The 13020-nt window shown below is 45.2% G+C and overlaps 1 protein-coding gene across 1 annotated transcript in view; it reads right to left on the bottom strand.

Annotated features, from left to right (window-relative positions):
* fto (FTO alpha-ketoglutarate dependent dioxygenase) overlaps nucleotides 1–13020 on the bottom strand; it is a 113337-nt gene that overhangs the window by 51498 nt on the left and 48819 nt on the right. The window contains exon 8 of the mRNA XM_069662174.1: nucleotides 10773–10897. Within this exon, the coding sequence (XP_069518275.1) occupies nucleotides 10773–10897 (125 nt within the window). The remainder of the gene's footprint in view (nucleotides 1–10772; nucleotides 10898–13020) is intronic.

The following is a 13020-nucleotide window of genomic DNA, read 5'->3' as shown; positions in this document are numbered from 1 at the left end:
GATTTTAGTTTTTCAGTTATTGAAAGGAAAACAAAAGTCAACAGCAACTCGAAAAGCCTTTTTTCTTCTTCCTTCTTGTTAATCATCTCACATCCCTATACCTCAAGTCTGGGACCAGTGACTTACCTTATCACGAGGCAATAATGAAATGTAATAAGCTTCTGATAAAAAATGAATGTTAATGCCTTTTTTCATTTGGTTCTGATTTGAACATTGAGTATTTCCCACTCACTCACTGGCAAAAAAAAAAACTGCAATCACAGCGTCACTGATAACAAGAACATAAGTCTTTGTGGTTGCAGAAAGCTGACAACATTTGTATCATGACCTCTTTTTTTGGAAAAGCTCCCTGTATCATCACTAGATAGACCTATCACACATCATCAGTTTGTTAATGAGAACAGCCCAGGCAGCGGCGCTCGCAGATGCCTATCGAGGGCAGAAAACAAAAAGAGAATGTAAGTAAATATGGACTGTAATTAGTATGACAAGGTTGAAAAAACAGATAACACACCGCAGCAGCCCAAAGGCCTTCTCTTTCACACGTGCGCACGCACACGTACACTTGCACACGCACAGGACATACACACACAGGCACTCGGCTATACGCTCACACACACACTGGGAACAAATCAAATGTTTTAATCAGCTTGCTACAGCACATAATGAGGATCCACTAAGCCCCAGCTATCAGCTGCCATCGGCCACTTACTTGTGCCTTCAAAGAGCTGATTTTTCACTTCTACAACCAGCTTAACACAGTAGTTATCCAGAGTGAACACAGTCTGTGCATGTGCAATAAAACCTGAAATGTGTACGTGAAGTTAAGGCAACTGATATATTTGCAGTTAAACAAGGAAGCAATTATGTGCGAGTGGACAAGACAGTGCAGCCTATAGGGGAAACGTGTGGGAGCTGAAAACCTCCGATTTGTCACCAATGTAATTTACTGCATGGCAATAAAGAATGGCTGTTTAAGGTCATGAATGGAAATCACATGTCAGCGTATGATATGTGACACCACAGCCCATAAATCTGACAAAACATGCGATGACCTTACATACCTTGCACTCACTCCGACACTAACAGATACTGTATCAGATTTACCTCTCGCCTTAAGTGCACACACCTTGTGAAGCCGCGCAGTGTGCACCTGGCCAAGCCACACCTGCTGCATAGCACAAGGCAATTACATGAATCAGTCAAGTTGGTTACAGGCAGACTAGTTTCCACAGAGCTGAAAGGTATGTCGGAGTTCTTACTCAACCATCCAGGTGTGTGTATGTGTGTGTGTGTGAGGTGTACGTGTGGTGATGCACGTCTGCAGGTGGGCCTCCTGGTGCAGTTTGTGGCCTCTTGGCATTGCTCTGACCTCTGTGAGGTAGACTCACAGCTCCAGCCCTCCAGCTGGAGGAGTGATGACCTGAGCACTGAACAAACTGTGAGGCTTGTCCTCCTGTCCTTGTCTCCTTCCTGCCTACCTGCCTGCTGCAGTGTGTCCTGATTGGAGGACATGCAGAGCTGGGTCAAACTGTCTGAAGATGTCGGGCTGGATGACTCAGTGTCCTTTACAAATCACTTCATAAAAGTCAATATTTTAGACTAGATTTATTGGATTTAGGAAGATTTTTTGGGGGATTCTTAACTAGTTTTTTTTTAAAGAATCTTCCAAGCTTTATTTTCACATAATGTCTACATCCAACTCATCCAGCTTTTGATTTAAAGTTTGAATTCAAGTCAAACCAACCAAAACACCTTAACGACCTGTTTCTCCCCTGTATAACTGCATACAATTTTGAAACAGTATATCCCCGAGCTAAACATTGTCCATCAAACTGTGGCCTAAACAGAAGAGAAAAGCTGTTTGTTCCATCTGTGCCAAAGGTTGCCATACATGTCAAACCCAAAGCAAGCTAACCTGAGCGTCTGTAGCAACATCCGGCGCAGCCTGCTGTAAAATAAATGACGTTGTTAGCTGCAGTCTCGCAGGTGAAATGTGCTGCTGCTACAATTATTCTAATGCCAGCATGCCAGAATGCCAGTGCTACCAAATGCTGCTGTCAACCCAGGGGTTTAATTAGTTTGGCACGTGTGCCACTTATAATCACCTGCCATTACCAGTTCTGGCTGCATCTGCTTATACGTCTGTCAGCGCCGGGCAGGCTGTGTATGTGTGTATAGGTTTGTGGGGGTGTCGGACAGTAGGTTGATGAGTGTATATTTTGGCTATAGAGCACAGTTATCAACCTATTTAAAATCTATACACATAAGGTTAACTGTGCCAGCTATATGTGCATATTTATAAAGAGAGACAGGACTGAATCAAACACAAGTCTCCCTTTTTAAGTCTCTACTGAACACCTTTAGTTAAAGTAGCTGTCAAATTGCGGCAGGACAATTGTATCGGTGGCACAGACTTGTCAGCAGTCCGTCTGTACAGATGCACTGTGAAAGCAGAGGGGAGCAGGGCTTCGTAGTGTCAAACTGCATTGTGAATAGAGCTACACCTCAGGCTGAATACATCACATTGTGATTTCATGAGAGCTCGAAGAGGAGGAAGAAGGGAAAAACTTCAGGGCGGCTAGTGAATCTCGACCCAAAACAGGAGAAATGGAAGTTAAAAGTGAATCGTTCACTCCCCCTGGCGTAGCAGTGGCTACCTCTGGGGCTGGGATAGGAGGAGGAGGAGGAGGAGGAAGAGGAGGAGGAGAAGAGGAGCCCCCTGGCTCTCACAGTCATGTGACGGCTGAGCTCAATATCTGAAGGATGGACCCCAGGCTGTGTATTTAGCTATTAGGTCATGAGCTCAAGTGTGCGTGTGTATGTTTGTGTGTAGCGGAGGTGTAGGTCTACGTGTGCGTGGTACACACACACATTCCCACTGACAAAACAGCAGCCACCGTTCTCAGGATTTACCTATGTCTGCAGCAATACAATGGCTCTAACTATCCCTATTCTTTGCTGAAAGTTCCCATTTAGCACTTAAACAAGGCTTCAATATTGTGCCGCCTCAAAAACATCTGTCGGGGACTTGTGTGGCTACACTAATTACAAATATCTGCAGTAATCCGGCGCCGATAAGAGAGTCATTACTCCAACAGACATTTATCACTATGGGATTGATGACCCATTTCAGAGGCTGCCTTTGTACAGGGAAGTGAAATCGCTGATATCCCTTTTATCCTACATCGCTGCTGAAGCCATCCATTCGTCAGGAGGCAAGCTAGTTAGAATTGTAATTAACAGCTATGGACTTTGGCCCTAATAGAATTTTTGCAGGAAACTGCAGATTGACACGGGAGGGGGACGAGGGGGGAGTTTTACTGTGTTTTTCTTTTCCTACTAATTGCCACTCGCAGTGTCTGTAGGAAGAGCTGTTCTGCACTCTGTCAAGAAAGTGCCACAGCAGCACTGCAGTTTCTCCAAATGCAAAAAAAACAATATGTACATTTGTAAATATGTGAGCATAATGATAAAGTGATGTGCATGCACAGGCACATTGCTTCAATGCAATAATCTGTCAGATTGACACAAACGCACATTTATAGGTCAAATATAAAATATGCACTTCCCTGCTAGGATACATAACTTACGGGTTTCCTCTGACTCCTTTCTCACACACAGTAGCAGAACACACCCACCCACCCACACAGACACACACACACGCAGAGTGAAGCAGCAGATGATCACAGTAGGTAAGGACTAAAGGTCTGGCCACCTGCCGGCCACGTCCCGTCTCTGTAGCGGTAATGAACAGAGACAGCTTGGGGACCGCCCTGTGAGCTTGTCCCCCCCTCCCAGTCTCCCTGCTTCGGGGCAGAGCTGGGGGCCCTCGGGTGACAGGGACGCCAGAGATGTTCCACACGCTGACAGGCAGGTCTTACCTGGCCAACCCACCGTACACATAGGTGCAATGACACACACATGCACGCAGGGGCAAATGTGGAGATACACAAAGTGCCTTATATACGTGCACGCTTTAACCGTTCACACGTGTTCATGTAAGTACGCATACGCGCACACTAAAGGACTCACCCACACGCATACACACAAACGCTGACCCGGTGTAATTCCTCCAGCACACGGCTGGTGACAGGAGCAGCTGCGGCCGCTACGGCAGACAGATGAAATTTTCATAACTATCTCCTCCAACTTCCATCCTCACCTTCAGGATAATTTATGACCTGCCTGCCAGCCTTGAAGAGACAATATGCTTGATATGAAATGAAGTGTTCCAGCGGTGTAGGTTATAATTAACAGAGGAGGGGAGAAAGATGTGTGTAGAGCGGAAAGGTGCGTGTGTGTATGTGTGCGGGGGGCATCCAGGTGGAGTGGTGGTGGTGCATGTGGGGGAGAAAAAAGGTATGGAGGATGGAGTATGTGGTGTTCATGCATGTTTAACGTGCTGTATGTTTAACGACGACATATATTCCTCATGTTCGGTTGGTGATCAAAATATCAAATAAAATCAGCACAGAAAAGTTTCACCTCCAAACGAGTAGCTAAAAATAAAATTAGTTTATTTTAAACTAAATGATTTAAGGAAAATTACAATCCAACCAAGAACAAACATGATTTAGATGAAATAAACTGTAATGATAGTGTTCTTGGTGAGCACACCCTCCACAGACCCATAATGCTACGTTCATGCTGTTTGTTTCACATGCCTGCCACACATCCTCACCCAATCATGCTCTATCAGCTCTCTGGGATGTTGGGTTTGACCAGAAAGAATGTCCTGGTTTTCCGAACTACCAGTAAAACAGGCCCAAACCCATAACACACCCCTCCCCTTGCTCACCACATTGTCTTTTCCAAACGCAAATCTTGTTTCCATATTAAAAAAAGGCAGCATTTTACGGGCAAGTGTCTCTGCAACAAGTGTGTTTAAATGTCTGTGGGACTTTTAATGACACTTTTAACTCTCTCTTTTTCCCTTTCTGTGCCACATTGCATTGCCAGATCTCTCTGTGAAATGCGTAATTATGAAATGACTGTTTCCATTAAAACCTGCAAGCAATTTAACGCAGTTGTGACCAAGGCGGGGATAAGCGGAGAAATTAAAAAGAGAGAGTGTGATGCGGAATCTTGCCAGTTGTGAGCATTCCCACGCTCAGCCACAAAACGAGAGAAAACATGCACTTGAACGGCTAATTTACCGACTGGTTTGAGAACCAGAAAAGATAGAGGGAAGTGGATATTTACACGGGTAGAACTTGCTTTCTGCAGCGAGTCGGAGGCACAGAAATAGGATCATCCGTCATTTGGTTCAAAGTACATTCTTTCAAGAATAAGACATATGCTGAAGTACTCTCCAGCCTGGGAGCTAACTAAGATGGGAGGACGATCGCTACGGCAACAGCAGCTGTGAGGTTCTGCTGAGGTCAGGACATGTCATGCATAACTGACTGATTGCTAAACAGGGGCGGGTGCATGAAAGAGGAATTCATAATTTACAATCAGACACACAAATACACACCTCACAAACACCCAGGCCACAGGCGAACTCGCTGCACGCATGTAACCGGTCTAAGGGACCACACAGACATGTTTTAGATAAAGACAGACAAATTAGACGACAGCGTCTTAGGCTAACCACTGCGCTTGCGCTAATTACAGGCTGGTCGCCGATGAAAGAGACAGATGACATGTACTTATTTGTTTTCTCCTCGAGTGCCCTGAACCAAGTAAACACAGCGATTGCCTATGACGGCAAAAGTAGGTGGTACAAAGGAAAAGACACACAGACAACACAGATAGAGAAAATGGTTGTGGGATGAGAGTTCCACCCACCACACACAGGTGTTTGCCCACCACTGCAGCGAGCAAACCCCTGAGGTAAAGAGAAACAAGGGCGCAGCCAGCAAAACTTCTGGCTTGCAACTCATGCCAAGGAAAACAGAATGAGCTAGCTGTGTCGGTTCTGCTTGCAAAACACGACTGCTGTTGTGGGGGTGATGTAGAGGCAAATATGGGGCTGCTGTCTGGGAGATCTGATTAACCTGTCACCTTGTGTTGAAACATACATCACACAGGCCTGGTTGACAACGTGCCCAGACCGACCTTTGCCAACTTGAACCTTGGATTATGATGCCAGCCCCCAACACCAACACCACTGCTGAGTAAACCTAACTATCGACGTCACCTTCTAATGGATGTATCCAACAAACTGTTTCCCAAACCCAACCATAAAATAGCCAGATTTCACTGCAAATTAAATTTCAGAAAACCAACCAAATCAATTGAACAAGCACAGCTGAACAGACGATGGCTTTCTAGAAGTCTATGGGAACCTGTGCCTTGCAAACCATTGCATGTAAGACGAGAGAGAGTATGTTTATGTCATGATGGTAATCCCTGCAATATGGTGCCTCCATTTCTAAGGCTTTAGGGAGGTCATTGGCCACATTAGACAAGGCTGGGGTCCGTTTATCTTTATTGTAGACAAGGCACTGACGATATTTTCAACTCCCATCTGTGGCAAGGGACTACCATTGTCTCCTAACTCTCTGTCCCTCCCCAGTGCAGGATTTGAGGCGGGGTCTGTCAGGGACAACACAAAAGAAATGTCACCACTCCTAGAATGAAGTTCCAGCCAACGAAGGTCTCTCTCCTCTCTTTTCCCTGTCACTATGCATCTCCACAGGGGTGCAACTGGTAGCTAACATCACTGGGGGAGGTCATCCCTCGCTGGGCACAGCCTCGGCTCTCCGGCCCCTGCTGCCCCTCAGTGACCCTTGGTTTCGATGACAGACTGGACCCTTTGTGTAGCGTTGCCCTGTCCAGGTGAGGACAAGTAAGGGTGACAATGGCAGGAAACATAAAGGCGGTGGAGGCTGGAAGAGGGCCCTGCGGGTCATAGGTCAGGCTGGATGGCTGAGTGATGGGTGCAGCTGCGGACACGTGGACCTCCTTCTCTGTCCTAAAGCTCTGCTTGCCGTGTCAGCTGATGTTGCCTTTGTGTTGGGATAAAGACCTCACTAACTCTCAACAAGTTGTAGAAAAGTAATAAACACAGGCAACAGATGTACCACGCCACAGATTCTGAGTGCAGAGCTATTGTAGTGACACCCTCACATGTGTGGTGTGGGTCAACTCCTCATCTTGTTAATCGGGGGCTGGAATGGTATTAGATCATTTAAGGACATCTGCAAGTAATTCACAAACAAAGAAAGTGATGATATGTTATGCAATCCAATCCTTGGCTACCACTGGCACATAATTTGCTGGCCCGTCCTTGTGACTGTGTATGAACCCTAAATCCTGTAAAAAGTTTGGTGCATCTAAGTAACATCTTGTTTGTGCTTGACATCTTTCTTTCCCATCTCGAATCTAAGGAGAAGCAGGTCTGTGTACAAACCAAATGACTATTTCAAACCACGCTAGTATTAGCACCCAAGCCTTTAAAACATTGGACAAGTAAGTGCCTCCAAACTCGAGCGATTCACATATCCTGAGCTGTCCAACTGTTTCCGATGCCAAAGGTCAATGGCTGCCTACTCTCTCCTACCGGCCCACACTGAGAGATGGGAGCACAGGGTTTGCCGAGTCATTCGCAAACCCTGCTTTGGGTCATAAACACCTCCGCCTGTCTCCCCTCTTCTTTCTCCTCCACAGAGGTGAGTTGGGCATGCACTCTGTTAATCTTTCACTCGGGCCTGCTTGCTTTTGCGCTGGCTTTCTGGAGAACAGAGAAGGGGAATGAAAGAGGGGTAGTAAAGGACGAGAATGGATAAAAGAGCAGGAAGAAAAAGCCATAGAGAGGGCCAGATGGGCACCTTCACAGTCCATTTATCAAACCCAATGTGGCCCTCCCCTCCCCTCCCCGCTGCTCTCATGTCCTAAACCCCCATGTAATTCTGTAATGATTTTCATTATCATATAATGACCTTACAAAGCCTACAGCAGTTTGCATGGTCAGTACAAAACTCGCAGCTGTTCCCTTCAGTGTTTGCTCGCCGCCTGTGACAAAGCTTTTTTTTTTTTGTTTTCTTCTGTTGGTCGAAGCAGTGACCTCTAGGCTCTGGAAGGTCAGCTTGAGGTCACCTCATCCAAGATAGAAATACTGTAATCATAGAAAGTCAAGATAGATGACACCAAGCAAGTACTGTAAGTAAGTGGAAATAAATAATATTATAAAACTGCAAAACCCTATTATTCCAGTACCAACTGCTTTGAATCTGCACATTTCGTGTGCCTCTGAGATGTGCCATTTCCTATCCTAATAGGCTTGTTCCCTGGAGGTTGCCCCTTGCTCTTCAATCTGCACTTCCTGTGTGGCATACACAACTGCCCTGCTTCGGTAGAGTCACCCACCCACATAATAATCCATCTATTTCGAGGGCACACTCACGGGGCATTTACCAAAGGGACACGGAGGGTAGCATCTATCAAAGAATTCTCCATGTGCATCTGGAAAACCCAGTTACCAGAAAAGCTCATAAGAATAAAAAAGCTCTCATAACTTCATTGGCACACAGTGAATGAATGGTCTGCATCTGCTAGCGGGGCGAGCCCAGGCATCACTCACTCTGAGTGCCTATAAGTCACTTGTGAAGAACCTATGGTCACCAGGTCCAATTTCTCTTTCTTTGCTTCCTGCTAGTGCTAAAAACGCCCCGGAGGGCAGGGAAAATGCAGCTAGCAGGTCCACGTTTCAGCGCACAGAGAGCTGTTTTAACTGGTGTTTAAGAAACAAAAGTCAGCGAGAAACTTAATCAATCAGTGCTGGTTGTTTATGTTTATGTGCCTCTAGCAAGAGTCATCAATCATGCTTTTTTTTCCTTTGTTTCCATTCTTTTGCAAGAATTATGTGCTGAATGGAAACCATGGAAACAAAAGGCAGCATTATGATAAAAGCCTGCCTGTTGAATATTGTGTGAAAACCTAATTAGGACGCCCAATAAAAAAAGGGGGGCAAAATGAATCAGCAAATTAATTTCAAAAGTCTTATTTTAGTGAGTGCTTTTATGAAAATAAATGGAGCTTTGAATACATCTGACTGAAGTGAACTGGCTCTGTAATATAAGCTACTTTTTCTTTAATTCAAAACAATTACTTTGTCTCTTAGTAGTATGCATAAACTCTTTCTTCCTCCACAAAGAAGTGCAACCCTCAGCCAAGAATCTCTAATCAGTACCAGTGCGTCCCACTTAACATTGCACATAGCTATGTGTTTAGTTTTGTGTAAATGAGATCTGTTGACAGCCACTTGACAGGATGACCCCTGGCTTTTTTTGTAAGTGGGGGCGGCGGGGGTTAGGGACAGACATTTAATGTGTGTAAAGGGGGAGAGGAGGTATCAGGAGCAGCTGGAGTTCAAACATATTGTGTGGGTCACTTACCCTCCTCCAAAACTAATCTAATCAGTCTTTCACTGCTGATAGAGTAAACGTCTGTCTGCCCTGCCGACAAGTACTGAGCATTTCCTGTCCGGGCTGTGATACTGGTTGTCAGGATGTTAGGGGCGCGGCTGAGCCAAGTCTAGAGTTAAACACGGATAGAAGGTGGTAACTTTGCAGCATTGTGGGTGGTGGGGGAACCGGGGTGGTGGGGGCACAGTGCTGATGTTAGGTTGGGGGGGTGGGTGTGGTGGGATGTTTCCTAGTTTTCAGCACCTGCAGCTGGAATGCACTATCAGAGCGGCCCTACATCATAGTTGTGAGGTGGTGGGCGTTGACACAGCAAAGCAAGGTGTGTGGAAACAGGCTGTTTACAAGACTCATCTGGAGGGGGGCAGAGCTCGGGGTCAGCTAAGGGGGACAACTCAAAACAGAGGGGCAGTATGGAAATAAGAGGGCAGGAAGTAAACATATCTTTCAAAAGAAAAGATGTTGCTTTCAGGAATTTTGAGTGCACTGATTCTGCCTGTGGATCATGTCTGGTCCAAATTGTGTGTGCGTGTGACCTTTGTGTGTGACACTAAGGTCAAATCTGTTAACAATAAGCAGAGAAACATATGTGAATGCAGATCTGTTGCATGCATGCATGCCAGTGTTTGTGTGTGTCCATAGAGCTGAGTGGGAGAGTGACTGAGAGAATGAACAGCTAAAATAACACTGTGCCGTGTACGTGTGTGTGTGTGTGTGTGTGTGTGTGCTTCTTTATCTGAATGAATGGCCAGTGTTCTAATCCGTGCGCTCTCTGCCCTTATCTGGAAGGAAGGAAGCGACTGGGCTTATCCAAGACACACGTGTCGTTGTGATAGCTGTGATAGCTGCCAGGGCCCAAGGACCACAAACAAACACCAAGTACACCACCGCATATCTTTGGAATTCACATCAGCGCTTCGAAAATAATCACTGTCAACGAACAATGAACAAAAGTAGGACTCAGGTGATGATTCATTATTATTTTTTCTTGATGATGTAATTACAGTCATTAAGCCTAAAAGTCCCAGCTGTTACATGAAGCTTTTAGCTAGCTTAATGTGCTGTCAGGTTTGGCACTGACTTCTCATTGTGTTTTGTTATAGTAAGCCATTCAATGTGTGTGTGTAGAATTATTAATTGTGACCTGTTTTTCTTAATGGAGGATCACTAAATAATAATACAAACATTTAAAAAAGCGCCATCTAACAAGTTATTTTAACTACGAGGTAAAAAGAAATATCTTGGGGTGGAACTTTTCTGTATGGCGTTGTTCCCATTTTGAATGTAAGACCGCATTCATGCTTCATAGAGTGACTTACCTGTCTCACACATCTGTCAGATTTTTTTTTTTTTTTTTAAAGGACCAGTAGAAGGAACAAAGTCTGTGGTACATTGTGTTACCTGTCTCTCCACGTCTGTCTTTGCTGGTGTCTGTCTGTCAAGGCAGCCAGCAGGGTTTCTGCCAACTCTCTCCTCCCCTCCCCTTCTTGGCCCTCCTGCTCCACGGTAGCCAGGAAGAGCATCGTCTGGAAAAGAGAAGAAAAAGAACAAAATATGAGCGTGAAGTTCAACTAAATGAAAAGATGTTTGAAGGAAAGAACGACCTTGACCCCGGGAAAAACTTATCCCCGTTCCTATCTACACAAAATTAAATTGTGTGCTTCACACGTAGCAAAACCATCTGGCCCTATAGAATCCAATCCATTAATATGAAACTCTATAGAATTGTCACTGAGCTTCTATCCTCAGTTCAGAAATGACTCAGCTCTGAGCCAAGACTCCATTATAACATCCTTGGGACGGCAACATACAGTAAGTCTAGTATAAAGTCAGTTTCACATCAGAGGATGGGCAAATTACACCCAATATTAGAGTGTGAGTCAATTAATCACGTCCTGCACAGCACAGTGTAATGTGTGAGTATCCCCCTGTTGAACATGAATTACAGGCCGGCTTAAAGTGTGACGTGGCACATCAGTGCTAATCTGAGACATCCTGGCAAACCTTCGCCTCCAAGTCCTCCGCAGCCTCTAAGCTGGTTGAGAGGGAGTCAAATGAAAAAGGATCTGGCAGCCCAAATTAAATGCAGTGCTGTCAGCCACAGTCAAATCCCTCTTTCTCCCTCTTCTTCTCTACCCTTCACAGACTCTCTCCCCCTCTGAATATCCTTAAATGTCTCCCCCCCGCTCCTCCTCCCCCCAGCCTCTGAGAAGTGATGGATCTGTAACTCTGACTGACTCTGACGCCTTGTTAAGAACAGTCTCTTCCTGTCACATCCACCAGTAAGGCGCGTTCATTTCTTCCCATTAACAGTCACTCGCCTCCCCAGTCATCCAACCCTCTTTTCAAAAAGCCAACAATGTAAGGGAACCTTCATTTCTTCCCCTCTGCCTCTTTTTTAATCCCTTTCTGACAATCCACCTGTCTGTCTTGCTTCATGTTAAGATTGGTTTGATTGTCTGCGTGTGTATTTCCAAAAGGAGAGGAGTGTGATTTGTAGACAGGGTAATATGCTTACTTCCTCTATACCACACAGGACAGGTGTCAAAACATGTGGCGATGTGTGACGGATTACACCTGACTCAGAGGAGACACCAAAGATTACGCTGACCAGAAGGAAGCAGGGCTGGCTGTGCTCCCTATGGAAACTGTACCGTTCACTTTGGATCAAACCCTATCCTCCTGGAGTGACTGTCAGGCTGAGAAAGTGCATTAAGACTGTATCACCATCTAAGCCAGTTGACATCATATTGCCATGCCGGCCGTGCAGCACAAAAGCACTGTTTAGAAGCGCGATTGGCTTGCAGTTGATGTCAAACCTGCTCTGATGAGCTTCCTAAAGCTGGATTGGGCTCAGAATGAGCAATAAGAATACAAAGACAAACGCAGTCCAATGAGCTTATTCTGAAAGAAGACAGACGGTCAAAGCAACGTAATTTAAAGGCTGTAAACGAGTCCAAATATTATTATTAAATATAAATTAGAAATGATTACCATTTTTCCTTCCTGATTCCAACCCTTAGACTTGAGTATTGGCCAATACCGAGTAACCCTCCAATACTAGTGCGATTGAAAAAATAGACTGGTGGAAAAACCTTGACGAACATTACACTCTCTGCTATCTTTCTGTGGTTGTGCGTTATTGTCACACAATATTGTACCTGAAAACAATCAGTTTTTGGGGGCTAATTGGTTTGGATCAGCCCAATGTCACTCGCCAACACCTGATACCACATTTTAAGCAGTACTGGAGGCGGAAATGAATACGGTATCCACACAACTCTGCCAAAATAATCACAAAGGTTTTTGTACTAGCTCAACGATAATGACAGAAGTCATAAAGAATTAATCTCACGCCTGCTAACCCAATGAAGATGTCACCACACATTTAACACGGTGGTGACAACTTCCCCTTTAGAAGACTGTGTACATTTTTGGGTGTGTACGCTCTTTGCATATTTGCTCGGCTACTTTCTGTGAGCTTAGGTGTGCCTATAATAATGCTTAAGTGTTTTATAGAACCTCCTATCCATTAAAGTGTGTGCACATGTGTTTGCATGCCAGTGTGTGCGTCTGATCTTGTGTTTAGAATACCAGGTGCTGAGAGAGGCCTTCAGGTTTAGCCACAGGCTGATCCCCGGGCCATTCA

This window comes from Semicossyphus pulcher, unplaced genomic scaffold (assembly GCF_022749685.1).
Source record: "Semicossyphus pulcher isolate SPU_LCO1_2020_fin unplaced genomic scaffold, fSemPul1.0.p SCAF_1, whole genome shotgun sequence".
In the NCBI taxonomy this organism is placed as follows: Eukaryota; Metazoa; Chordata; class Actinopteri; order Labriformes; family Labridae; genus Semicossyphus; species Semicossyphus pulcher.
The sequence above is the reverse complement of the archived record's forward strand: the minus strand, read 5'-3'. Positions and strand labels throughout refer to the sequence as shown.